Source organism: Xyrauchen texanus, chromosome 31, assembly GCF_025860055.1.
Source record: "Xyrauchen texanus isolate HMW12.3.18 chromosome 31, RBS_HiC_50CHRs, whole genome shotgun sequence".
NCBI classification, from domain to species: Eukaryota; Metazoa; Chordata; class Actinopteri; order Cypriniformes; family Catostomidae; genus Xyrauchen; species Xyrauchen texanus.
In genome coordinates, this window is record NC_068306.1 from 29,479,721 (window position 1) to 29,504,866 (window position 25,146).

Genomic DNA, 25,146 nt, shown 5'->3' on the forward strand with positions numbered 1-25,146 from the left:
CCATACTTTTGTGAACGTGACTGGGAGAAGGAGCGCAGGTCTTCGCCACAAGGGAGGGGAAAGTTGCTATATGCCTGCGGTACACCCGGCCAGCTGTCCCAATGCTTACCTGTTTGAACCTTACAATACACAGGACGAATCCTGCTCAACCCAGAGGTTGTAGAACCTCACAAAGGTGTTGGGTGTTGCCCAGCCCACAGGGGCGGCACATCCTGGGCGAGATATGCCATTGTGTTGGTGTCAATGACCCAGTGAGCTATCCTATGTTTGGAGACAGCACTTCCTTTCCACTGTCCACCAAAGCAAACAAAGGGCTGCTCTGAGCTTCTCGAGCTCCTGCATCAGTCCCGGGTCAGGACAACCCTTGTGGAGTTCTTTAATTGCCTTGGCTTGGTGCACCTGCAGGAGTGCCATGGCATGCAGGGTGGAGGTGGTGTGTCCAGCAGGGCCATAGGTCTTAGCCGCCAACGAGGACGTAAGCCTACAGGCCTTGGATGACCCACTTTATTGATCAGCTGTGGGATAAACACTTCCGAATGACAAGCACTATGTTCAAAGAATTGTATGCCATGGTTGGACCTTTTGGTGAGCTAGTCACATCAAGCTATTGCACACTCATAACACATGCACGAATGGTCAAAACACGTCATCGTTTTGTGCAAAAACCATTTCCATCACCTTAATGATCATTCTAACTAATGCAAAACAATTAATTTTAAGCAAATTTAGAAATTTTATTTGCATATCAAGCGTTTCAATTCAGGATTTCTGATGTGCAATTTCAAATGCACATAAAAATAGTTGGATGGATACCCACCTACTAGTGTTGGTGATGATTATGATCTGGGTATTGTCACTCATAAAAAATGTTTTCTCAGAGTGGGTTTCCATCCAACTATTTGTATGCACATTTTGAAATTCTGCATAAGAAATCCTGAATGAAAACACTTGAAAAGAATAAACTCCCAAAATTAGCTTAAAATAATAATGCACTAGGAGGAGGTGGATTTTTTTTATACGTTAAAATGCGCATTAAGCTGATGGAAACAGTTTATTCGCAAAACAAATATATATTTTTAACCATTTATGTCTACCATAGCTTGATGGGACTGGCCCAACAAAAGGAGAGAGTTTGGAATTTGCACACAATTTTGAAAACATAGCCCTTGACTTTCAGAAGTGTCTAACCCCTAGCTGGTCTTTAATGTGGGTCATCACTATTCGCCAGGACAGTTTTAAATGGTATGTGGAGGCTGGCGGTGAATGGGCATTGCATCCATTTCAGCTCTCAATATTTTAAATGTTACACTTTTCTGCGGCCTATCCTGGCAGCTTTTAATTGCTACATTGCTCCAAGCAAAGAGATCGTTCAGATGCTCCATTATGACAAGGCTCACTGAAGATAATTTGCATGGACGAAGTAGTGAATTGAAACGCGCAACGATTCATATTTTCTTTTGTCTAATTTTTATTAACATTTTGATGGAATCTCAGACATGTTTTTACCTTATTTAGCAATGCAAATATAGCAAACTTTTTATGTTTTCAAATTTAAAAGTTGATCAAAACCTTCTTGAAACAGTCAAGCTTTAATCTAACAATTTTGATATAGTTAATTCAAGTTCAAGTTGATGGAGGAAAAGTGCATTAAGAAAGAGGCAGAGAGAAAAAAGGTATTGTTGTGGTATATATTGCACTTTTTAGAAAGCAGGCACAACCTGAGGGAAAGACACAACCACAGACACATTTTTGATTGTTGTGCAGTCTAGGGCTGTCACAGACACTGATGAGGTATCTCAGGACACTTACTGTATTTCAGTAATAAAAATAATAAAAAGGCTTACATCATATTCAAAAGAAAATCTATGTAAATGTGTGTCATTAAAGAGGGCCCCATTTCTGTACTTTGCCTAGGGCCCCAAAATCATTAAATCTGCCTCTATACAGTATATACACACAAAGGCAAAGTACAGGAATGGGGGCCATCTTTAATGACATATGTAGTATGTAATTAGGATATAGGCCTATACACTCTTTGACAGTATTAGTGACCAAACTAAATAAACTAGTGAGAGAGTGAAAAGTGTTTTAAAAGTTTATTTTCTCCATTTCGACAGGGCCAACACTACCCATAGTTGAAGAGACACACAAGTACAAACAGACTTTCCCATGTGCAACACAAGTTGACTATCAATCTTTCAAGACCATAATCCAGCCCCTTTAATGGTAATTACAAATGTCCTGCTCTGCTCCATTTTGCAGACTGGGAATAGGGGAAAAAAAATTTCTTACCCTGTCTGTGGCCTGTTATATTACACTAAATAGTATGAAATTATATATTTACTATAATCAAGGGACGACAATGGACCAATCCACTAGCTGAAGGAAATTTAAGCCAGCCAGCTAATGTTAGACTTTATGGGACAGATGGTTAAATGACTACTTTGAAAGAGTTAGAGTTATTTGATAGCCAGGTTGTTACTCTTGTCTCTCTCATGATATGGCCTTTATTACTCTAACTAGAGACTTCATTACAGAACAGTAATTGCATGTGCATGGATGCATGTACAATTAAGTCCTGGCTAATAGCATTATAGGAAAGCCATATTCTAATGAAACATAATTTTGCCTTAAATGGACTAGTTAAGTGACTTACTGTGTTAGAACAACTGTATTCAAAACTGAATTAAAATGGAAGTGTAAGAATGGGAATGTGTTTCAGTAATTGAATTCTAGAGTATAATGTGTTTTAGTTGGTGAAAAGTCATTAAGTAAACTATGAAAATATATTTGCCAGAATTAGACCAATTGACTTTTACTTAAATTAATTGCTTCTTCTTTGTCTGCCTCACTATGACAGAATGATGTTGTATGTCTGTTAAAAATAAAAATTAATGGAGTTTACACTGTACAGAGCAAACTGAATGACTTTTTTTTTTTATACATTTATAAAATATATATTTCACTATTTATTTGCTTAGTTTGACACTTACAGATAATCGATCACTGGGTTTTGTGTATTGTCACAGATATCTTGGACAACATATATGGTAAAGAGAGGAAATGAACAGGATAATTTAAAGACAATATGATGTTCAACTGTAAAACACTGAAATACAATTCAGAGATTGTTTGACTTTGTCACAGGCTCTCGTGGAGTTCACGCACGGGGCAAAATGTTGGAGGTAAAGTCAAGTTCAGGGAAGCTGCTGTTCTCTGCTGATGACCATGAAGTGGTAGTCGGTGCAGAGAGATTACGAGTTATGGGTGAGTGAACAATTCAATTATACCACATCTGAGGGCATTACTCTTTTTTGGCCCTCTCTACCAAGAGAACATCAAATTAAGCCTTATTTCTTTCTTTACAAGTGCTTATGAGCCTCATAGGGCTGCTTTTAAGGGGATAGTTCACCCAAAAATGAAAATTCTCATAATTTACTCACCCTCGTGTCATCCTAGACTTACTTTCATCTGCAGATTTTTAGAAGAACATCTCAGCTCTGTATTCCCTTACAATGAAAGTGAATGATGGCCAAAACTTTGAAGCTCCAGGGTATACAAAGGCACCATAAATGTAATCCAAACGACTCCAGTGGTTAAATCCATGTCTTTAGAAGTTACATCATAGGTGTGGGTGAGAAATAGATACATTTTATTGTCATTTTGTACTATAAATCTACATTTCTGACTAGCTCAAACCAGTAGATGGCAATATGCAAATGGTAATATGTAAATGGTAAATGGTCTGCATTTATATAGCACCTTTTTAACCTTAGCTGTTACCAAACTGCTTTACACTGTTCCATTCACCCATTCACACACATACACTCACACTCACACACCAACGATGGCAAAGCTGCCATGCAAGGCACTAGCCTGCCATTGGGAGCAACATTCATGAAGAATGAAAATCACCAAAAAAACAAAAGTAGAAGAATGGAGAAGTGAAAGTGGAGATTCAAAATACATAAATATGTATCTATTTCTCACCCACACCTATAATATCACTTCTGAAGACATGGATGGCATTAGAGTGAGTAAATTATTAGACACTTTATAGTTTTGGGTGAACTATGACATTAAGTGCAGATCGACCTGAGACTTTGTGATTCTTGTGTAACTTTTTGTTAATTGATACAATAGTACAATAATATTGCCTTAAGTACAACTCCTACCAGTGTGATACATTTTCTGAAGTTCAGTCAGAAAACGATGCAAGAGAGGGAAACAGCCGAAAATACACCTTTTCACCATCATTGTTCTCTGCTTTGACACCAGGATAGTGTGCTCTTTAAAAACAGGTAGTTGAAGGAGCATGGTTAAAATTTGACTGTTGGCTTTTGCATTCATCAGCAGAGAAGATAGGTTGTATCAGCGAGCAAGTACATTTTGATATATGGACAATATGCAGTATATACTGTTGTGGCAGTGCGGAGGGCGGGGCCGGGTTGTGATTCCGCACACCCCACCCCTAATCAGGTTTATTAGCCCTCGAGAGTGATAAAAGCCGACCGAAGACGGCAGTGCGACGGAGAGAGAGAGAATTACGGACAGCTGTCCGACACCTGAGTGTGTGTTTGTCTTTTTGGTTAAGTTTAGAATTAAAGTATTATTTATATTGTCAAGCCGGTTCTCACCTCCTCATTTCCATGAATCCTTTAAGCAGGGACTAAGTGGAAATTGCCAACAAGCAAAAAATTGCCAAAAGTTAGCCAAAGTTTCTAGACGCATTTGGCTACTTTAAAGTTTTCAATTTTATTCGTGATGTTGAGGATATGTTTTTTTTTTTTTTTTTGGTGGAACCATTGGGAAGTAAAAAACAAACTGACTAAACGCTGATTATTCAAGGTTGTTTTGTGTTGTATTTGATCACGGCATGGTTATTCTCTCAGGGGCAATGGTAAGCTTCCTTTAAAGTGATTGCCCAAGCATGTGTACGTATTTTCCCCCAGTGGTTTTTCCTTAGACACAGTTCATTACTTGACATTCACTCTGGTTCAGCAATGGACTGCAGTGGGAACAGGGGTATTTAGAACTGTATGTTTCTCTTTTGGATTTGATCTCTAGTGTTCCTGGAGTGGTGCAAGGCATCCAAATTAGTGTTCAAGGGCCACACAGACAAGAAGTACACATTTTAAGGTCAGGCATATCCTGTTATTCTAATTGTTAAATAAATGCCCGTGTCTTCTTTTATAATTCTTAGCTAAGTGTCTGTACTAAAAGCTCCTGCTATGTGCTGTAGTGGACTACAGTCTAAATCCATGATAGCAGAGAGTATGTGTAGAACAGAGGTCGAACAGGGGTCAGGGGTTGACACTTGGAGTGGTAATCACTGGCAAAACAACAGCAAGAGAGTAGTAGACTATTTTATTTATATAAATTTCATGCCTGCATTCCAGTCTACATCTTGATGTAATCCAGGAAAATGAAAAATGACACTTCATGTCAAAAAGGTTACCGACCCCTGGTGTAGAATAAACAACTTCCACCAACTGCCATCAATGCTTTAATTCTGATCAACTCAAATAAACATTTGGGTGAATCTTGTGAAGTCTGTCAAGAACATGTCTGAGTCATGTCAGAACTCACAATAAAAAGAAAGTGACAAAAAAATTATACTTTCATTGAGCACTTTATAAAAATTAGGGAAAATAAATTGATCTCAGTGATTTGGAGCGAGGCATGATTGTAGGTGCCAGACAGGAGTGGTGGTGGTGTATTGGAGTGGTGGTGTCGTATTGGTTAAAGCACAGGGCTGTTAATCAGAAGGTCAGAGGTTCTAACCCCACGGCCACTTGAGCAAGGCACTTAACTCCAGGTTGTTCTGGGGGGATTGTCCCTGTAATAATTGCACTGTAAGTCGCTTTGGATAAAAGCGTCTGCCAAATGCATAAATGTAAATGTAAATGCAGACAGGCTGGTTTGAGAACACTACATTGAGACAGAGAATATAAAACAAGGCAAGAGTATAAATAGACATACAAATAATAGGACTTACTGTTTAACATATATGGCATATGTACATGTGCAAGTGGTAATATATGTGCAAGGTAGGGGTATGTACAGTTATTGAATTAAATATGAGTGAATTTACATACACTCACCTAAAGGATTATTAGGAACACCATACTAATACTGTGTTTGACCCCCTTTCGCCTTCAGAACTGCCTTAATTCTACGTGGCATTGATTCAACAAGGTGCTGAAAGCATTCTTTAGAAATGTTGGCCCATATTGATAGGATAGCATCTTGCAGTTGATGGAGATTTGTGGGATGCACATCCAGGGCACGAAGCTCCCGTTCCACCACATCCCAAAGATGCTCTATTGGGTTGAGATCTGGTGACTGTGGGGGCCATTTTAGTACAGTGAACTCATTGTCATGTTCACGAAACCAATTTGAAATGATTCGAGCTTTGTGACATGGTGCATTATCCTGCTGGAAGTAGCCATCAGAGGATGGGTACATGGTGGCCATAAAAGGATGGACATGGTCAGAAACAATGCTCAGGTAGGCCGTGGCATTTAAACGATGCCCAATTGGCACTAAGGGGCCTAAAGTGTGCCAAGAAAACATCCCCCACACCATTACACCACCACCACCAGCCTGCACAGTGGTAACAAGGCATGATGGATCCATGTTCTCATTCTGTTTATGCCAAATTCTGACTCTACCATCTGAATGTCTCAACAGAAATCGAGACTCATCAGACCAGGCAACATTTTTCCAGTCTTCAACTGTCCAATTTTGGTGAGCTCTTGCAAATTGTAGCCTCTTTTTCCTATTTGTAGTGGAGATGAGTGGTACCCGGTGGGGTCTTCTGCTGTTGTAGCCCATCCGCCTCAAGGTTGTGCGTGTTGTGGCTTCACAAATGCTTTGCTGCATACCTCGGTTGTAACGAGTGGTTATTTCAGGCAAAGTTGCTCTTCTATCAGCTTGAATCAGTCGGCCCATTCTCCTCTGACCTCTAGCATCAACAAGGCATTTTTGCCCACAGGACTGCAGCATACTGGATGTTTTTCCCTTTTCACACCATTCTTTGTAAACCCTAGAAATGGTTGTGCGTGAAAATCCCAGTAACTGAGCAGATTGTGAAATACTCAGACCAGCCCGTCTGGCACCAACAACCATGCCACGCTCAAAATTGCTTAAATCACCTTTCTTTCCCATTCTGACATTCAATTTGGAGTTCAGGAGATTGTCTTGACCAGGACCACACCCCTAAATGCATTGAAGCAACTGCCATGTGATTGGTTGATTAGATAATTGCATTAATGAGAAATTGAACAGGTGTTCCTAATAATCCTTTAGGTGAGTGTATGTACATGAGATATTTATTTACAGTATTGCACTATGGGTGAATCCTGAATGCAGTTTAATTTGTCATGTGAAAAATGGCCTGAGGGTAAAAACTTTTCTTGTGCCTGGATGTCCTGGCACTCAGTACTCTGTAGCGCCAGCCAGAGGTCAACAGTTCAGAGAGGGAGTGGGCAGGGTGTGTGGGGTCCAGAGTGATTCTACCTGCACATTTCCTCAATCTTGAGACGTACAGGTCTTGAAGGGTGGGCAGGGGTGCACCAATAACCCTCTCAGAAGTCTTGACTGTCCGTTGTAGTTTCCTTCTGTCTGATTTGGTGGCTGAACCAAACGAAGAGCAGAGCAGTGGAGCAGTGGAGAGAGAGAACGCATCCTTGAGGATCACCAGTGCCAATAGTGAGGGTCCCGGATGTGAGTTTCCCCAGTCTCACTAGCTGCTGCCTATCTGTCTGAAAGCTGATGATCCATTGACAGATTAGGGTGGGCAAGGAGAGCTGGGTCAGTTTGGCTGAGAGATGATCAGTCAAGATATTGAAGGCTGAACTGAAGTCCACAAATAGAATCCTTGCATAAGTTCCATGTCTTTCGAGGTGTTGCAGGATATGATGCAGTCCCATGTTGACAGCATCATTTAACAGACCTGTTTGCTCGGTAAGCAAATTGAAGGGGTTCTAGAAGGGGTCCAGTGATGTCCTTCAGGTTGGCCAAAACCAGTCTCTCAAATGACTTCATGACATGTGATTTTGTGATTTTTGGGGACCGGAATGATGGTGGAGTGTTTGAAGCAGCAGGGAACTTCACACTGCTCCAGTGATCAATTGAAGATCAGTGTGAAGATGGAGGCCAGTTGGTCAGTGGAGACTTTCAGACAGGCAGGTGAAACACCATCTGGGCCTGAAGATTTCCTAGTTTTCTGTTTCTTGAAGACCCGGCACACAGCGTCCTCACAAACCATAAGTGCATGTTAAGAAGCAGGAGGGGGGAGGAGTGGGATTATTGGAGTTGTAAGTGGGTGTGTGAAGTGAATCTCAGAGTGGGGGAGGTGTGTGAGACTGGGTTTTTCAAACCTGTAGTAAAACACATTCAGGTCATCAGCCATTTGTTGATTCTCTACAGAGCCAAGGGGCATGACAAAGCTGTCTGAGTTTTGCTGAAAACCATGGTTTATTGTTATTGAATGATAAAAAAAGTCATTGTAGGGATGTATATATCATCCATATATATAAATGTGTAATTTAAAAGTTGATGAGTGAAATACATAAAAGTTTTCATCAGTGCTTTAATACTGAGATGCTTTGCTGTACAGCACTGTATTTGACCAATAAATAACTCCAATATTGTGTTTTGGAATGTGTAGTGAGGATCTGCAAGCACTTCATTTGATAAAAATAATGCAATGGTACAGTACGTTAAAAATGAACTGTCCTGATTCGTTTGAATTAAGTTATATGAATTATTTTTATTAGACTTTTATTAAGTAATCTTTAAAATATGGAATTTAAAAAATGGAAATCATTTACATTTTTATATTTACATTGAATATTAGAGAACTTTATTCTGATGAGAAATTGTAATTAACATTTTGTTCAGATATTTATTCTAAAAATAAATAATTTTACCTAACATCTCCTTTTGTGTTCCACAGAAGAATGAAAGTCATGCAGGTTGGAGAAAATTGACTGTGATTAAATTATGAGAAAATTATGCAGAATAAGAAGAATTAAATAAGAAATAAGAATTTCTTGAGAGACTTGTGCATCTCTAAACTTGAGAAAAGGCCAATGAGAAACTGGCAGACAGAATTTGCATGTCCCGCTCCCGGACATATGGGTATAAAGTGAGGGAAATATGTGTCTGTCCATTCAGATTTTTTCCTTCAGTGCCGAGCGGTTGTGTGATTAGCGAGCTGTATTCACTGACTATTCACTCATCTCTTCAAGAGCGTATGCTGTTGGATCTACAGCGCATATCAGCGGCTTTCACGCACGCTGCACGAGAGTTTGTTTGTGGCCTGCTTAGCACTGCTTGTTCTCATACGTTCAACGTTATAGTCATCGTTCATAGTTATATCCTTTGTCATTTTACCGCATCGTTCATAGTTATATCCTTTGTCATTTTACCGCATCGTTCCTAGTTATATCCTTTGTCATTTTACCGCGTTTCAGATTCTTCCCCTTTTTCTCCCGTTTCATCTGCGTGTATTTTACCGGTTGCTGCTGACACCTAGCTAGAGTCTGTGTTTGTAGCCTTTAATCCTTAAACATCTGCCATTTTTAAGCATGCATCGGGTCTTCCCGTATTATTCTCTTATCGGGATTCAACTGCGCGCATATTCCACCTGTATCCGCGTTCTATTTTTATCGCGGTTAAACTGCGTGCATTTTTTCAGCAGCACCCGTTTTTCTCCTCTGCGGTACACAGATTATTGCATCGATCTCAAAGCACCGCTTATCAAGAACAACCACCACCAACAACAAACAATTTTGTGAGGGATTCAAATCAATCTCAAAACCCTCACCGCTCAAGAACAACGAACAATTTGCGGTAAGTCATGGCATCGGCTCATGTTATTTGTTCATGCATTGCATGTCACATGTTTAAAATAGCCTCCTCCGTCAGCAGTGAGGGATTCACTTGTGATAAATGTAAGGAATTAGTCAGGCTGACGGAGAAGGTTAATGAGTTAGAGACTCGCATCCGAACGCTAGTAGAGGTCAGTGAGAAAGAGAAGCCGTTAGATGCTGTTTCGGATGCGGGCAGTACAGAGAGCAACACACACACTTTGGTTCCGGTTATAGAGCCCCTGCAGCAGGGCATTTGGGTGACGTCTCTGCGGCATACTCGTTCAGCAAAGAGACACCACTCTCCCGCTCCTGTTAGGGTTTCCAATAAATTCTCCCCACTCAGTGATACACCCACTGAGAATCATATTGAAAGAGCCCTTGTTATCAGTGATTCTATTGTAAGGAACGTGGAAATAGAGTCTCCAGCCACTATTGTTAATTGCATTTCGGGGGCCAGATCGTCTGACATCAAATCAAATTTACAAGTGCTTGCTAATGCTAAATGTAGATTTTCTAAAATTGTTATCCATGTCGGCACTAACGATGTCCGGCTTCGCCAGTCGGAGATCACTAAAGATAATGTTAAAGAGGTGTGCAAATTTGCAAAAGCGATGTCAGACACTGTAATATGCTCTGGTCCCCTCCCTGCTCATCGTGGTGACGAGGTTTATAGTAGATTAGTGTCACTGAATGGCTGGATGTCTGAGTGGTGTCTGCAGAATAAAATAGGATTTATAGACAATTGGAAAAGTTTTTGGGGTAGACCTGACCTGCTAAAGAGAGCGGCACCATCCCTCCAGGGAAGGTGCCGCTCTCCTCTCTACTAATTTGGCTCATAGACTTAATGATATTAATTGACTAAATGGGGCCCAGGTCAGGAAGCAGACAATCTGGTTAATCCGAACGTCTGCTATCTGCCTTGAGATGTCACACAGGTCACATAAACTACAACACATAGAGACTGTATCACTTAGATATCTCATAGAGACTGTGTCTGTTCCACGAACTACGAAACACAATACCCTCACTAAATCATTTAGAAAAGATTTGATTACGGTCAAACTTGAACAAAACAAACAAATTAAAAATGTACATCATATAAAAATAGGGCTACTAAACATTAGATCTCTTTCTACCAAATCACTAATTGTCAATAACATGATTACAGATCATAGATCGGATGCGCTCTGTTTGACTGAAACCTGGCTTAAACCGGATGAATATAGTAGTTTAAATGAATCTACTCCCCCAGGTTATTGTTATAAACATGAGCCTCGTCTGAAGGGTCGAGGAGGAGGTGTTGCTACAATTTACAGTGAAGTTTTTGGTGTTACTCAGAGGACAGGATATAAATGTAAGTCTTTTGAACTAATAATGCTTAAGGTGAGACCGTCAAATACAAATATATATAAAAATTTTCTGTCGTCCTTTACCCTTGCTACAGTGTATAGATCACCCGGGCCTTATTCAGATTTCCTTAGTGAATTTGCAAATTTTTTATCAGATCTTGTAGTTACTGTAGATAGAGCCTTAATTGTTGGTGACTTTAACATTCACATAGATAATGAAAATGATACATTGGGATTAGCATTTATCGATATTCTCAACTCTCTTGGAGTCAGACAAAATGTAACAGGACCAACTCATCGCCATAATCATACGCTAGGTTTAATTCTTTCATATGGATTTGATGTTGATAATATAGAAATTCTGCAGCAGAGCGATGACATCTCGGATCATTACCTCGTCTCTTGCATGCTGCAATCAGATAATGTTACTCAATCTACACCACGCTATCGTTCAGGTAGAACTATTCTTTCGACCACTAAAGATAGCTTCACTAATACTCTTCCAGATCTATCTCATATACACAATAAACCCCAAAGCCCAGAAGAACTTGATGAAATAACAAAACATTTAAATGCAGTCTTCTCTAGCACCCTTGATGTTGTCGCCCCACTTCGATTAAAGAAAATTAAAGAAATAAGCCCTGCACCATGGTACAATGATCACACTCATGCTCTCAAGAGAGCAGCTCGGAAAATGGAGCGCATGTGGAAAAATACAAAATTAGAAGTATTTCAGGGTGCATGGAAGGATAGTGTCTGTAGCTACAAACACGCACTCAAAGCTGCCAGGTCAGCATATTTTAGTAAACTCATAGAAAATAACCACAACAATCCTAGATGTTTATTCAGCACTGTGGCTAAATTGGTTAGGAATAAAGCCTCAACCGAACCAGATATTACGTCACAGTTCAAGAGTAAAGACTTCATGAATTTCTTCACAGATAAAATTGAAATAATCAGAAATAAAATTGGAATTATGCAATCATCTGTCATAGCACCTCAGAAAACAGTGTCGAATAATTTCCCTCATGTGCAACTTCAATCCTTCGCTATCATAGGTCATGAAAACTTATCGAAACATCAAAAGCCACAACTTGTTTGTTAGATCCTATACCAACTAAGCTCTTAAAAGAGGTATCTCCTGTAATATCAGAACCTCTTCTTAATATCATTAACTCCTCGCTATGCTTAGGACATGTCCCAAGAAACTTTAAAATGGCAATTATCAAACCACTAATTAAGAAGCCACAACTTATTCCTGGAGAACTTACTAATTATAGACCGATTTCAAATCTCCCATTTATGTCAAAAATACTAGAAAAGGTAGTATCCTCCCAAATATGTTCATTTCTACAGAGAAATAGTATATATGAAGAATTTCAATCAGGATTTAGGCCTCATCACAGTACAGAGACTGCACTTATCAGAATTACAAATGACTTGCTCTTATCATCTGATCGCGGCTGCATTTCTCTTCTAGTGCTTTTAGATCTTAGTGCTGCATTCGACACGATAGATCACGACATTCTCTTGAATAGGCTAGAGAATTATGTTGGAATTTTTGGAGTGGCATTAGCATGGTTTAGGTCATATTTAGCAGACCGCTACCACTTTGTCTATGTAAATGAGGAATTGTCAAACCAAACAAAAGTAAAATATGGAGTGCCACAGGGATCAGTTTTAGGGCCTCTGCTTTTCTCCATGTATATGCTTACCCTGGGAGATATTATCAGGAATCGTGGAATAAGTTTCCACTGCTATGCTGACGATACACAACTTTATATTTCTTCAAAACCTGATGAAATTTCACAATTCTCAAAATTAGCAGAGTGTATTAATGAAATAAAAGATTGGATGGCCAGAAATTTCCTTCTACTCAATTCTGACAAAACAGAGGTTCTAATTATTGGACCAAAAAACTCTAAAAATAAGCCACTAAAATATAATTTGACTCTAGATGGATGTACATCATCTTCAACAGCGAAGAACTTAGGTGTTATATTTGATACCAACCTGTCCTTTGAAAATCAAATTACAAATGTTTGTGGCACAGCATTCTTCCACCTAAGAAATATTGCTAAATTAAGGCATATGCTCTCGGTTGCTGATGTTGAAAAACTAATTCATGCGTTCATGACCTCAAGACTAGATTATTGTAATGCATTACTGGGAGGATGTCCAGCAAGATCAATAAATAAACTTCAATTGGTTCAAAATCCAGCAGCCAGAGTGCTGATGAGAACCAAGAAATATGATCATATTAGCCCCATTTTATCATTGTTACATTGGCTACCTGTTAAATTCCGTATTGATTTTAAAATTCTGTTAACTACGTACAAAGCTTTGAATGGTCTAGCTCCGCAGTACTTAAGTGATCTTCTACCACGCTATATTCCAACACGTTAATTAAGATCGCAAATTTCTGGCCTATTAATAGTTCCTAGAATATCAATATCCACTAAAGGACGAAGATCCTTTTCATATTTGGCTCCTAAACTATGGAATAGTCTCCCAAACACTGTTCGAGATGCAGACACACACTCTCAGTTTAAGTCTAGACTAAAGACTCATCTATTTAGCCAGGCATACACCTAATTTATCCTCCAACCCACAATTAGGCTGCTTTAGTTGGGTCTGCCGGAACCAGAAACATTGAGCATGATCTCTAACTCTGCAATAAATGAAATGGCATCTACGCTTACATCTTTTTATTTGTTTCCCTGTCTCAACCTCGGGACTCCTATCCTGAGGTCACCAGAACCGGCTGGATCCAGCACCATTCCTGCTTCATGTTGGACTCCACTGCTACATGTCGCAGAATGATGATGACTAAATGCAGCCGGTGCCAGCCAAACATCACTTCAATCTATTATGACGGACTTCAGAGCATGAAATGATGCCAACTCCAACCTGCATCACCTTGGTCTATTTATGGACTACGATCTTGAAATGAAATGCTTAGACTAACTATTGCCAACAAAAGCCTTCATCAGCCAATTAAGGACAATTGCATCTATGTGAACTTCTGCAATTAATCAAGATGGACTTCAAAGACTTTGGTCATTAATCTTACAGTTCAAACACAATCGATGTTTAATCACTGACCCTTAACACTTAGTTTAATAATTTTAAACCATGATTTTACCTATACATAATTAATATTTACATTACATTCATAATGTTAGCCAGAGGGGAACTGGCCCCCACAGTGAGTCTGGTTTCTCCCCAGGTTATTTTTCTCCATTAATCTACATCTTATGGAGTTTTGTGTTCCTGGCCACATAGGCCTACAGCTTGCTCACTGGGGTTATTAATACAATTATCATTTAATTATTTTTAAACACTATTAAAAATCGTATTTTATCTAAATTACACAATGATGATTAATCGACTTTAGAGACATTACAGTTTTATCGTCTGTTAATGCTGATATTCTGTAAAGCTGCTTTGAAACGATGTGTGTTGTGAAAGGCGCTATACAAATAAAATTGACTTGACTTGACTTGACTTGACTTTCTCCTTCTCTGCAAAACAGAGCAGCTTTGCCCCTGAGCGCTTCGACAGCACTATTAAAAGAGTGATTTTCCTAAAAGAGTTTATTTTCTCTAAAAGAGCAATACACAGCGGCGTTGAACGTCCTTTTCAGGAAGCATCTTTATAAAGAGACCCTTCTGCCCCTGTGTAGTTCCTGGATGCATTCAAGTTCTCTCTGCTCCTGACGGTCAAAGATGCTGCCTCGTGTGTCGGGGCAGTGATCACACCGAGGTAGCATTTGTGGATGGTTTGTGTTTTCACTGCGAGAACCTTACCATGGCAACATTGAAGTCGCAACTTTCCTTCCTAAACAGGAATGCCACTCCAGGCCCCCCGCGTCGCTCCTTCTTCCCACGGCATTGAGGACGACCCGGCTGGCGATGGAGGTGAGTTGGGGATGGCAGTGGTCTCGGATTCGCCGGGTAGATCCCCACAAACCACCCGCCCCCCGAGACGCTCGTTGACTTCCTGCCGGGCTCGGGGTGACAACGGCTTGCCTCACGACCAGGCTGCTTATCCCCTTGAGCCCCCTGAGGTGGATGATGAGCTCACCACTGCATTGGAGACTGTTCCGGCGTCTGACGCGGAAGACTTGATTGGGCTGCCACCTTCGGGACGGCACGCCCAGTCTGAGGTTGACGCCCAGATGGCCGACATTCTTGCCTGGGCCATCTGCGTGGGGTTGGACTGGAACCCTCCGTCCTCCCCACAGCTTTCACGGCTAGATGACTTCACGGTTCCTCGGGTCTGGGTGCCGCTCACAGCCACGCCCATTCTTCCCCCCCAATCTCACGATCCATTCTTCTCTTAGGTGCATGATGAGCCGACGAGGTCATGAAGGGCACCTTTTACTGCCCACAATCAACCTCCTTGCTCATCCACTCTCACTACCCTCGACGGCGGAGCAGCCCACGGGTACTCGGCGGTCCCCCAGGTGGACATGGTGGATCGTTGCTATCCACCTGTGTCCCGAGAATGCCGCCACCTGGCAGGATTACCCGGTGCTCCCCTCCAAGGCCTGTAGGATGATGTCGTCACCTCCAAAACCTACAGTACCACTGGACAGGCCACCTCCACTTTGCATGCCATGGCCCTCCTGCAAGTTCACCAGGCCAAGGCACTCAAAGATTTGCACTTGGGTAGTCTTGACCCCGATGTGTTGCAGGAACTGCACTCACCAAACTGACCTCGCCCTCAGAGCCACGAAGGCCACAGCATGGACACTTAGGCAGGCGATGGCAACCCTCGTGGTTTAGGAATGACATCTCTGGCTGAACCTGGTCGAGATGCAGGACATTGACAAGGCACGCTTCCTCAACACCCCTGTCTCCTAGTTTAGTCTCTTCGGCGACACCGTCGAGGACTTCACCCAGAAGTTCTCAGCGGTGATGAAACAGACAGAGGCCATCTCTCACATCATGCCCCGCCAAGCAGCTCTTTGTTTGCTTTGCTGGACAGCGGAAAGGGAACGCTGACTCCAAACAGAGGCTTTCCCACCGGATTGTTGATGCCATATCATTGGCCTATCACACCCATGCCGTGCCTGCCCCCTTGCGGGCACACTCGACGAGAAGTGTGGCATCTTCGTGGGCACTGGCCAATGGCACCTCCTTGGCAGACATATGCAGAGCAGCGGGCTGGGCAACACCCAATACCTTTACAAGATTTTACAATCTCAGGGTTGATTCGGTTTCATCACATGTTCTTTCAGGTCCGAGCCAATAGAACTCGGTAACGCAGAACAACTGACCGGGTGTACCGCCTGCATCTAGCACCTTTCCCCTCCACTGAGGTGATCACGTGTGCTCTTATCCCAGGAGACCCCGCTAACTCGGCTCCCTGAATGACTCCTCCCTAGCCCTCTGGTCCACAAATTCAGCGGAGGAATTCCCTGGCCAGACCCACTACAGGTACTGAAACTACTTTATACTGGAATAGGTGCTCCACAGAACGGGCCCTTGTGTGGATTAATCCCCCTGTGAGTATTTTCCACTGTACGGTCCCCCTATGGGTGGACCTGCATCTCCCTTGGGCAGTCCCCACTGCCACGTGGTCACTGTGTTCTCCCATGTCCATGTTTTATTATCCTTTGTTAGATATTATATGTTTTGTAACATTGCTCATGTCAAGTCAAGTTTATGTCAAGTCAAGTTTATGTTAAGTCAAGTTTATATTCAAGTTCATGTTTAAGTTTCACGTTTCTAATGATTTTTTTTGGATTTCAAGTTTGTTAATAAATTGCACTTGGGCTCTTTACTCCATCGTAATTGTCTCTTCATTTACCTCATCGCTCAGCATTGTTACAGAATACCTAAATGCAAATTAACCCAGTAATACAACTCCTATGCCTACGTCAGAGAAATCCTACCCCGGAGGATTATGTGGAGGACTACTGCAATCTTCGGTCATGACCGAAAGACCTAGGTCGCGAGTACAAGCGGCCGAAATGGGCTTCCTCAGAAGGGTGGCGGGCTTCTCCCTTAGAGATAGGGTGAGGAGCTCAGTCATCCGTGAGGAGCTCGGAGTAGAGCCGCTCCTCCTTTGCGTCGAAAGGAGTCAGTTGAGATCATTTGGGCATCTGGTAAGGATGCCCCCTGGCCGCCTCCCTAGGGAGGTTTTTCAGGCACGTCCAGCTGCGAGGAGGCCTCGGGGAAGACCAAGGACAATGTGGAGATATTATCTCCACACTGGCCTGGGAACACCTCGGAGTCCCCCAGGCAGTGCTTGTTAATGTGGCTCGGGATAGGGAAGTTTGGGGCCCCCTGCTGGAATGGCTGTCCCTGCGACCCAATTTCGGATAAGCAGTTGAAGATGGATGGATGGACTACTGAGATCTGGCCTGCCAGGTGGACTTTAATGAGATCGCTCTCAAAGACTGTTTCCGTTTTGGATTGAGTGACCCAATCTCCTCGTTGATTCCTGGCATTCACAGTTCCCTAAATCTGTCCAGTATATCTTGGCCTGCAGGTTACTGGTTATACAGTCACTGTGGGGGATGTAGATCTTTTGCCCTGGATCCTGAGCCTGCTCCATGCCATGTCACAGCAACGCCTCAGCCTGCTCCATGCCATGTCACAGCAAAGCCTCAACTTGCTCCATGCCATATCACAGCAATGCATCAGCCTGCTCCCTGCCAAGTCACAGCCATGCCTGAGCCTGCTTTATGCAAGGGTAGCCTCCAATAGGGAGTACCAGAGTGGGCAGTGGGAGTTTTCCTGGGAAGCAAACAGGTCTAGCTGTGCTTCACAGTATTGGTCCCAAAACAGCTGGACCACCTGGTGGTGGAGCCTCCACTCTCCCATGGCGATATATGAACACTACCGTTGCGGTGCTGTCTGAACGGATCAAGATGTGCTTGCCCCGAATCAGTGTGAGAAACCTCTGCTGGGCAAGAAATACAGCCAGAAACTCTAGGCATTTGATGTTCCAACGTAGCGGTGGTCCTGTCCATGAGCCGGCGGCTGCGTGCCCGTTGCACACTCCTCCCCAACACAGTTTTGAGGCATCTGTGGTGACCACGACATGTCTGGACACCTGACCACAGTGCCTAGTTTTAATGAGGTGAGGCAATTCAGCACCAACTGCGTGTGCTCGTTTGTGAGTCTATGTTTATTCTGAGAAATGAGATACTTTAAACAGGGGAGAGCTTGCTCTTTTCCCATTTGACCCGAGGCCCTAAACGACTGGGGTGCCTGAGCACCAGGACCCTGTGGCCACACAGTAACTCTTGAGAGTGAACTAGAATCAGCCAGTCATGGAGGTAATGACAACCTTCGTGAAGACGCGAGGAGACAGGGACAAGCCGAAGGGTAGGACCTTGTACGGATATGCCCGGCCCTCGAACGCAAACCATAGGAAGGGTCTGTGTCAGGGCAAGATCGAGACGTGGAAGTATGCGTCCTTCAGGTCTACTGCTGTGAACCAATCTTGATGCTGAACTCATGTTAGAATATGTCTCTGCATGAGCATCTTGAACGGGAGTTTGTGTAAGGCCCAGTTGAGAACTCGCAGGTCCAAGATTGGATGCAACCCACTGCCTTTTTTGGATACAATGAAGTAAGGGCTGTAGAGACCCTACTCCATCTCGCCTGGAGGGACAGGCTCTGTCGTCTATTGTCCCCGCCCGCAGGGTTTTGGAGTTCTCGCCGTGCACTGAAGTGAAGTGGATGCTGCTGAAATGGGATATTCGTCAAATAAAACAAAATGCTCATTCAAATGCCAAAACTGTGCATTCGATTTTAGGTGTGTCAGGAGGCACGCGAGACATGATATTGACATAGCTGACGCAGTTTATTTTTGTTAGCCTATCCAGTCCAATCTATTAGATGCGGCAAGGCTGCGTTGATAATAAAAAATATGGCTGAAAAAGATAGTGAGGAGTCAGATAGGATCTTACTTACACCAAAACATCTTAAAAGTGCTGTGTGGCACTTCTTCGGTTTCTGGAGTATCAAAGGCAAGATTGTTGAAAAATCCAATGTAATTTGTAAGTTGTGTAAGAAACCGCTGCTATATCACTCCACAACATCTAACTTGAGAACACACGCAGTCTTCTCATCCCGAAGAGTTTTCTCTGGAATGTCATGACGAGGGGCCATTATTAAAACAGTCCAGGGTATTACTGGCTCATCGGTCAGAGCTGAGCTGTAAAGAAACTGTTTTCATCAGCTGGAAACATTGTCAACAAAAACGCTCAGCCCCTGCTGCTGATCAGGTTAACCGTCTGGTGTTTTTGACAAACAATATGTAGATGTATGAGTGAGTGGATAGTTTCAGAATAACAGTTTGCCATTTTGTGTTAACATAATACATTACGCTGTCTGTTGAAGCGTGTTTTCTCATATTACTGATGCTGTTCCACTTATATGCACTTTTGTTACCTTAATTTCCTTGCCTGCACATTTAGGGAATTATATTTGATCTATGAACGATTGTTTAAAATGTTATGCACTTTAAACAAAGTCATAATATATATATATATATATATATATATATATATATATATATATATATATATATATATATATTAACATCTTGCCCAAAACATCTTGATTTGGAACGGTGTCTGCTTCTTCACCACCGAAAACTGTTGGGCAAAGTCCTCGTGGGGCGGGCCGGTCTCACATCGGACCTGGACTGGAGCAAACTAGCGTGCCTTTCCACAAACTCTGCCTCGGTGTGATCGTGGCCCAGACACATGAGGCAGCGTCTATGACCATCAGAACCAGAGAGATATATGCCGCATCCAGGAACTACACAAAGGTGGAAGGGAATCTTCAAAAAGACGCATATTTAAAGACATTCAACGCCAATGTGTTATTCTTTTAGAGAAAATACTCTTTTAGAGGGCGTAGACTGCACTGGTGTGCAGAGAAGAGAAAAGCCACTGGTAACGTGCCGTAGATCCAACACCAAAAGCTCTGTAGAGGCGAGTGAACAGTAGTGGGAACGCCAGCTTGCTGAATACACAACCGCTCGGCTCTGCATAAAAAATCTGACTAAACAGATGCACGATTCCCTCCTTTTATACCTGTATGTCAGGGGGAGAAACATGCAAATTCTTTTCGCAAATTCTCATTGGCTTTTTCTCAAAGTTCAGAGGCAACCGAGGCTCTCAAGAGAAGCTCTCAACCGAGGCTCTCACTACATTGACACAACGTCGAGTGAGTGACAGAAGGGGAATGACAATTGTTCATTGTTACATAATGTTAGTTCATATTGCATTTGCTAATTTTAACACATACAACTTTAGATTAAAAAAAGTATTAATTTCATAATTAACATGAACAAACTTTAATAAACGATGCAACAGTGTTTTTCATTGTTAGTTCATGTTTATTAATGTTGTTAACTAATGTTAACAAATGGCATTTTATTGTAGAGGTTTACCGAAAATGACTTCCTATTTTCAGTTACGTTCTCCCAAAAAAAAAAACAAAAAAAAAAAACATTGGTTTTCGTTTTCATTCCTTAAACGGTTTTTAGTCCCTGATTAGTATAGTGCTCTTAATAAAGTGCTGAGTGAGATTTTGATGTATTTTGCTAAAATAAGAAGCCTATTATATGAAACTTTATTTTAACAACAGTATGCAATGTGACATTATTTTGATGAGCACATTTCTCCCGCTTAGCATTACTGTAATGTAAATAAGAAATTATTTATTTAAATTGTGAAGTATTTACACATCACAGTAGTATTTAGTAGTCTTTAAAGGAATGTTCCAGTTTCAATATAAGTTAAGGCCAATCAACAGCATTTGTGGCATCATGCTGTTTACCACAAAAATGTATTTAGTCTCATCTCTAAAAATAGCAGAAATCTGGGTTACAGTGAGGCCCTTACAATAGACGTGAAAAATGTAAGAATTATAATTCTCACTGTTTCAAAAGTAAAGCCAAAAGACATACACAAAATGTGTTCACATGATTTTCGTGTGATAAAATCACTTACTAACTTTTTCTGTGTTCTTTGTTGACGTGATGATGTAACACCATAAACCTTAAAACTTTAAATTACCTCAAAAACAATGATTTCAACAACTCTGTCTCTGTCATTCCACCCAAGACCGCACCCAAATGTGCTCGACCTGTTTCTTTCACATCTTGGAACAAAGAAGCAGCAACAACAGTGGCAGCACTCCCATACATCCATGTTTGTTTATGTCTGTCATGTCTCCTAGAATGGGGTCATGTGTTTTCATGTGAGTTTGTGATCTGATTGACCTGACAGCCGGAGTGATCCTCGTATGTTTAGTGTGTGATGCTCAGTTTTTGTCTGTAGCCATTTAAATAGTCTGTAAGTGTATGATACAAAGTATTTTTAGATTCTGTTCTCATTTTAGAAGTTGTGTAGAGTAATCCAGCCTTAAAGCGCTTCTCTTCATCACAGTGGACAGATAAATATGTTGACTGATAAAATAACTACATCTCAGAGTTTAATGGCATTTTGGTACTGATGTGTGAATGGTAACAAAATGGAGAAAAGAGAGAAAGCCATTACAAGTGCAAATAACAGATGTAGTTTACCAGTAAAGGCAATCCAACTATTTTACTGCAATTTATGTGTGAAGGTGGCTTATGACATGTAAGTTTTAAAACCCTTTTTGTTCTAATGTTGGTCCTAATTTTAAGAGTGCATGCACCAATAAATGCAAACGCGTAGAATTATAATTGGGATAAGTCATAGATGCATTAAACATTTCATCCACAAAATATTCAGGACATGAGAAGAACTTCTACTAAACTTTTTCATTTCCTCGCTGATCTTTCATGTGCTCATCTCAGCGCAGAGAAGAATCATTCCCAGTTGGAGACATTCGATTACAGTATTTTGCAACTCTTTAAAGATAAGCAGTGCTTCATCTGATGAGAGACTGTCAGAGTATCAGTGTCTGCTCAGATATAAAAGGATACGGAACAGGAAAGCAAATTCAGAAATGTCTTGTGTGGTGTGGGGGAGCTATGGAATTTAGCTTACATATTGCTCGGTAATAAGTAAATTAAGACAAACCCTGCAACATCTGCTCATGTGCACTGCTTTATTGTAGGGCTTGCAAGGAAAGTGTAACAATGCTGATAAACAAAGATACGATGACGATGGAGTGAAGAACCCATGTACAATTTATTAACAAACATGAAATCCAAATCCAGCACTGACACCATTTTCTCTGAATTTCTGACTGTGAACAAGGAGAGCTCTTGAGTCTTGTGGTGCGGCTAGCGTTCGCAATGTCTCATTCACTTCGTCTCAGGGAACCAAAGTTACCGTAAACAAGATTTTACCTCACGACTTCAGTCCACTTAACATCGTATTTACTAATGCATATGAGGAACAGAATCCCATCACGCCACGCCACACTACATGATATCACTTCCTAGAGAGAAAATATGGCGTTGCGGTCTTATGGGATGGCGTGATAAATGCCGCATTGAGTGATCCTCATTATGGCCAGGAGGAGAGTACTCATAATGAATATATGAGCTATAGCCATATATTATGAATTACTCCTTATGAACCTGGCCGGTTTATATATATATATATATATATATATATATATATATATATATATATATATATATATATATAAAACTGTGTTTTACGATGACCATCATGCTGCAAAACAAATGTCTTGTAAGGACACACAATTCGTCCATGCCCATGAGGAGGCCAGTTGGGTGTGCTTTAACACACCCAACTTTTTTTTTTAAGTCTGACCCTGCGATTCATAAACCAGGGTAATTGCATCGACAATCTAGTGAGAACGTCTTTGCTTGGAGACGAACATTCCTTTTGTGCGTCCTCCATAGCATATAAAGAGCTGATCAGACATTCTGAACTGGCAAGTATGCTCAACATATGTATGTAGCACCCGCACAGGGCATAACAAATGCAATGATTGTTCCTCATCTGAATTAAATCGAGGAGGGAAGAAGGCCTGAAGGTGAACCAACCACCTGCGCTTTGTAGGGTGTGGTCAGGACCTTGGGTACAGAACTTTTCCTGGGTTTGACAGTTAATTGCTCGTGAAGAAATATTAGAATTTCATGTATGGAACAGTTTACTGGGTCCTTATTATGTGAGAGACACCATATTTTAGTGCATAGAGGTATCTTGTGGACGGTGCTCTGGCTTGTAAAATGGTGTTCATGACTGAACGCATCAGTTCTGGCACGTTTAGTGCGCCCCGTTCAGGGGCCACACATGCAGGTTCCACATCTGGGGATGCCAGATTGTGCCGTGCGCCTTAGAGAGGAGATCCCTCCTCAGCGGTATTTCCCATGGTGGGCTGTACAGCATTTCTATCATTTCCGGAAACCATGGCTGGTTGGGCCATTTCGGTGCAACTAATAGAACCCTTTCCTTGTCCTCCCAGAGTGGATCAGGCATACTGGAGGAAACGCGTATTTGCATTTTGCCGGCAACTTGTGTGCCATTGTGTCCGTTTTCAACGGGGCTTGGGACTTCGTATACCAAAGAGGACGGTGGGTATTCTCCACTTAGCCAAATAGATCGATTTCTGCTTTGCTGAATATTTCCCAAATCCTCAACACAGTTTGAGGATGATGTCTCAATTCGCCCAGTATCAACCCTTGGTGTGACAGTAGGTCTGCGTCATAATTCAGGCAGCCTGGGACATATGTTGCTCTCACAGAGAGGAGATGATGCTCGCTCCATAGGAGGAGGTGATGCGCCAGTCTCAACAGTGGCGGCAAATGAATTCTGCCTTGGCAGTTTATATGCCACAACTGTCATGTTATCTGAGCGAACCAGGACATGACCATATCGACTGAAAAGCCTTTAAGGCTAGAATTACAGCCGATAGCTCTAGGAGATTGATATACCACGCCATCCTCGCACCTGTCTAGTTGCCGAAAGTCGGGCATCCATTGCATACCGCCCCCCCCCACCTGTGTTGAAGCATCCATAGTCACCACTGTTACATCTAGCGATTGTCTGTGTTTCTGTATTTCTTCTGTTTCGTGTCTTGTTGTTATCCTAGGTTACTTCCTGTGCTTAACTGATGGGGATGCCGGCGCGCGAGGCGTGTCCCAGCTGATGGCATAAAAGGAGGCGGGAGAGACCGGCTTTGTGCGGTGTTTGAATTGTTGTTTGTATGCAAGTGTAAACTTTTGGAGTTAACAAATAAATCCTTAGACATTTGTTTGCCGAACTTTCTCCTGCCAACAGAAGAAATACAGAAACACAGACAATCGCTAGATGTAACAACCACTTTCCAACTGGCAACCTGCCCCAGTGCGACACCTCACTGGTAAAATTCAGGAGCTGTCCATGGTACCAAAGCAGCTATACAGCTGTGGGATATAGTGATGCACATGCACCCTTGGCACCAAGCATGTTGTGGCACACGATGCTTCAGCCAGCACTTAAGTGGTCTCATGTGTAAGAGACCCAATGGGATGACAGCCGATGCCGCCGCCAATAAATCCCAATGCTTTCTGAAACAGTTTCAGAGGAAGTGTTCTACCCAGTTTGAACTGAGACAAAAAATGTAGAATGGCCTGAACACGCTCGCTTGTGAGGTGCGCGCGCCCGCTCGTGGAGTCGAGGCAGACTCCCAAAAAGGAGATATTTTGGCTGAGAGAGAGCGTGCTCTTCACCAAGTTTACATGAGGCCAAAGCTGTTTATATGCTGATGCAGTAAGTCTCTGCTTTGCCATAACAGAGCCTCTGGTTGTGCTAGTAACAGCCTATCGTCGAGGTAGTTCAAGATGCTTATGCCGCTCAGTGTCAGAGGGACGAGAACCACATGAATGCACTTCATAAATTTGTGAGGAACCAAAGACAGTCCGAAGGGCAGGATTTTGAATTGATACGCTGTTCCCTCAAATGCGAATCTCAAAAACATCCTGTGGTGTTGTAC

At 42.0% G+C, this 25,146-nt stretch overlaps 1 protein-coding gene across 6 annotated transcripts in view; it reads left to right on the forward strand.

The window, feature by feature from the left end:
• LOC127624630 (delta-sarcoglycan-like) overlaps positions 1 to 25,146 on the forward strand; it is a 430,073-nt gene that overhangs the window by 303,169 nt on the left and 101,758 nt on the right. For all 6 annotated transcript variants that reach the window (XM_052099430.1, XM_052099433.1, XM_052099434.1 and 3 more), the window contains one exon: positions 3,148 to 3,267. In XM_052099430.1, coding sequence (XP_051955390.1) covers positions 3,148 to 3,267 — 120 coding nt within the window. The remainder of the gene's footprint in view (positions 1 to 3,147; positions 3,268 to 25,146) is intronic.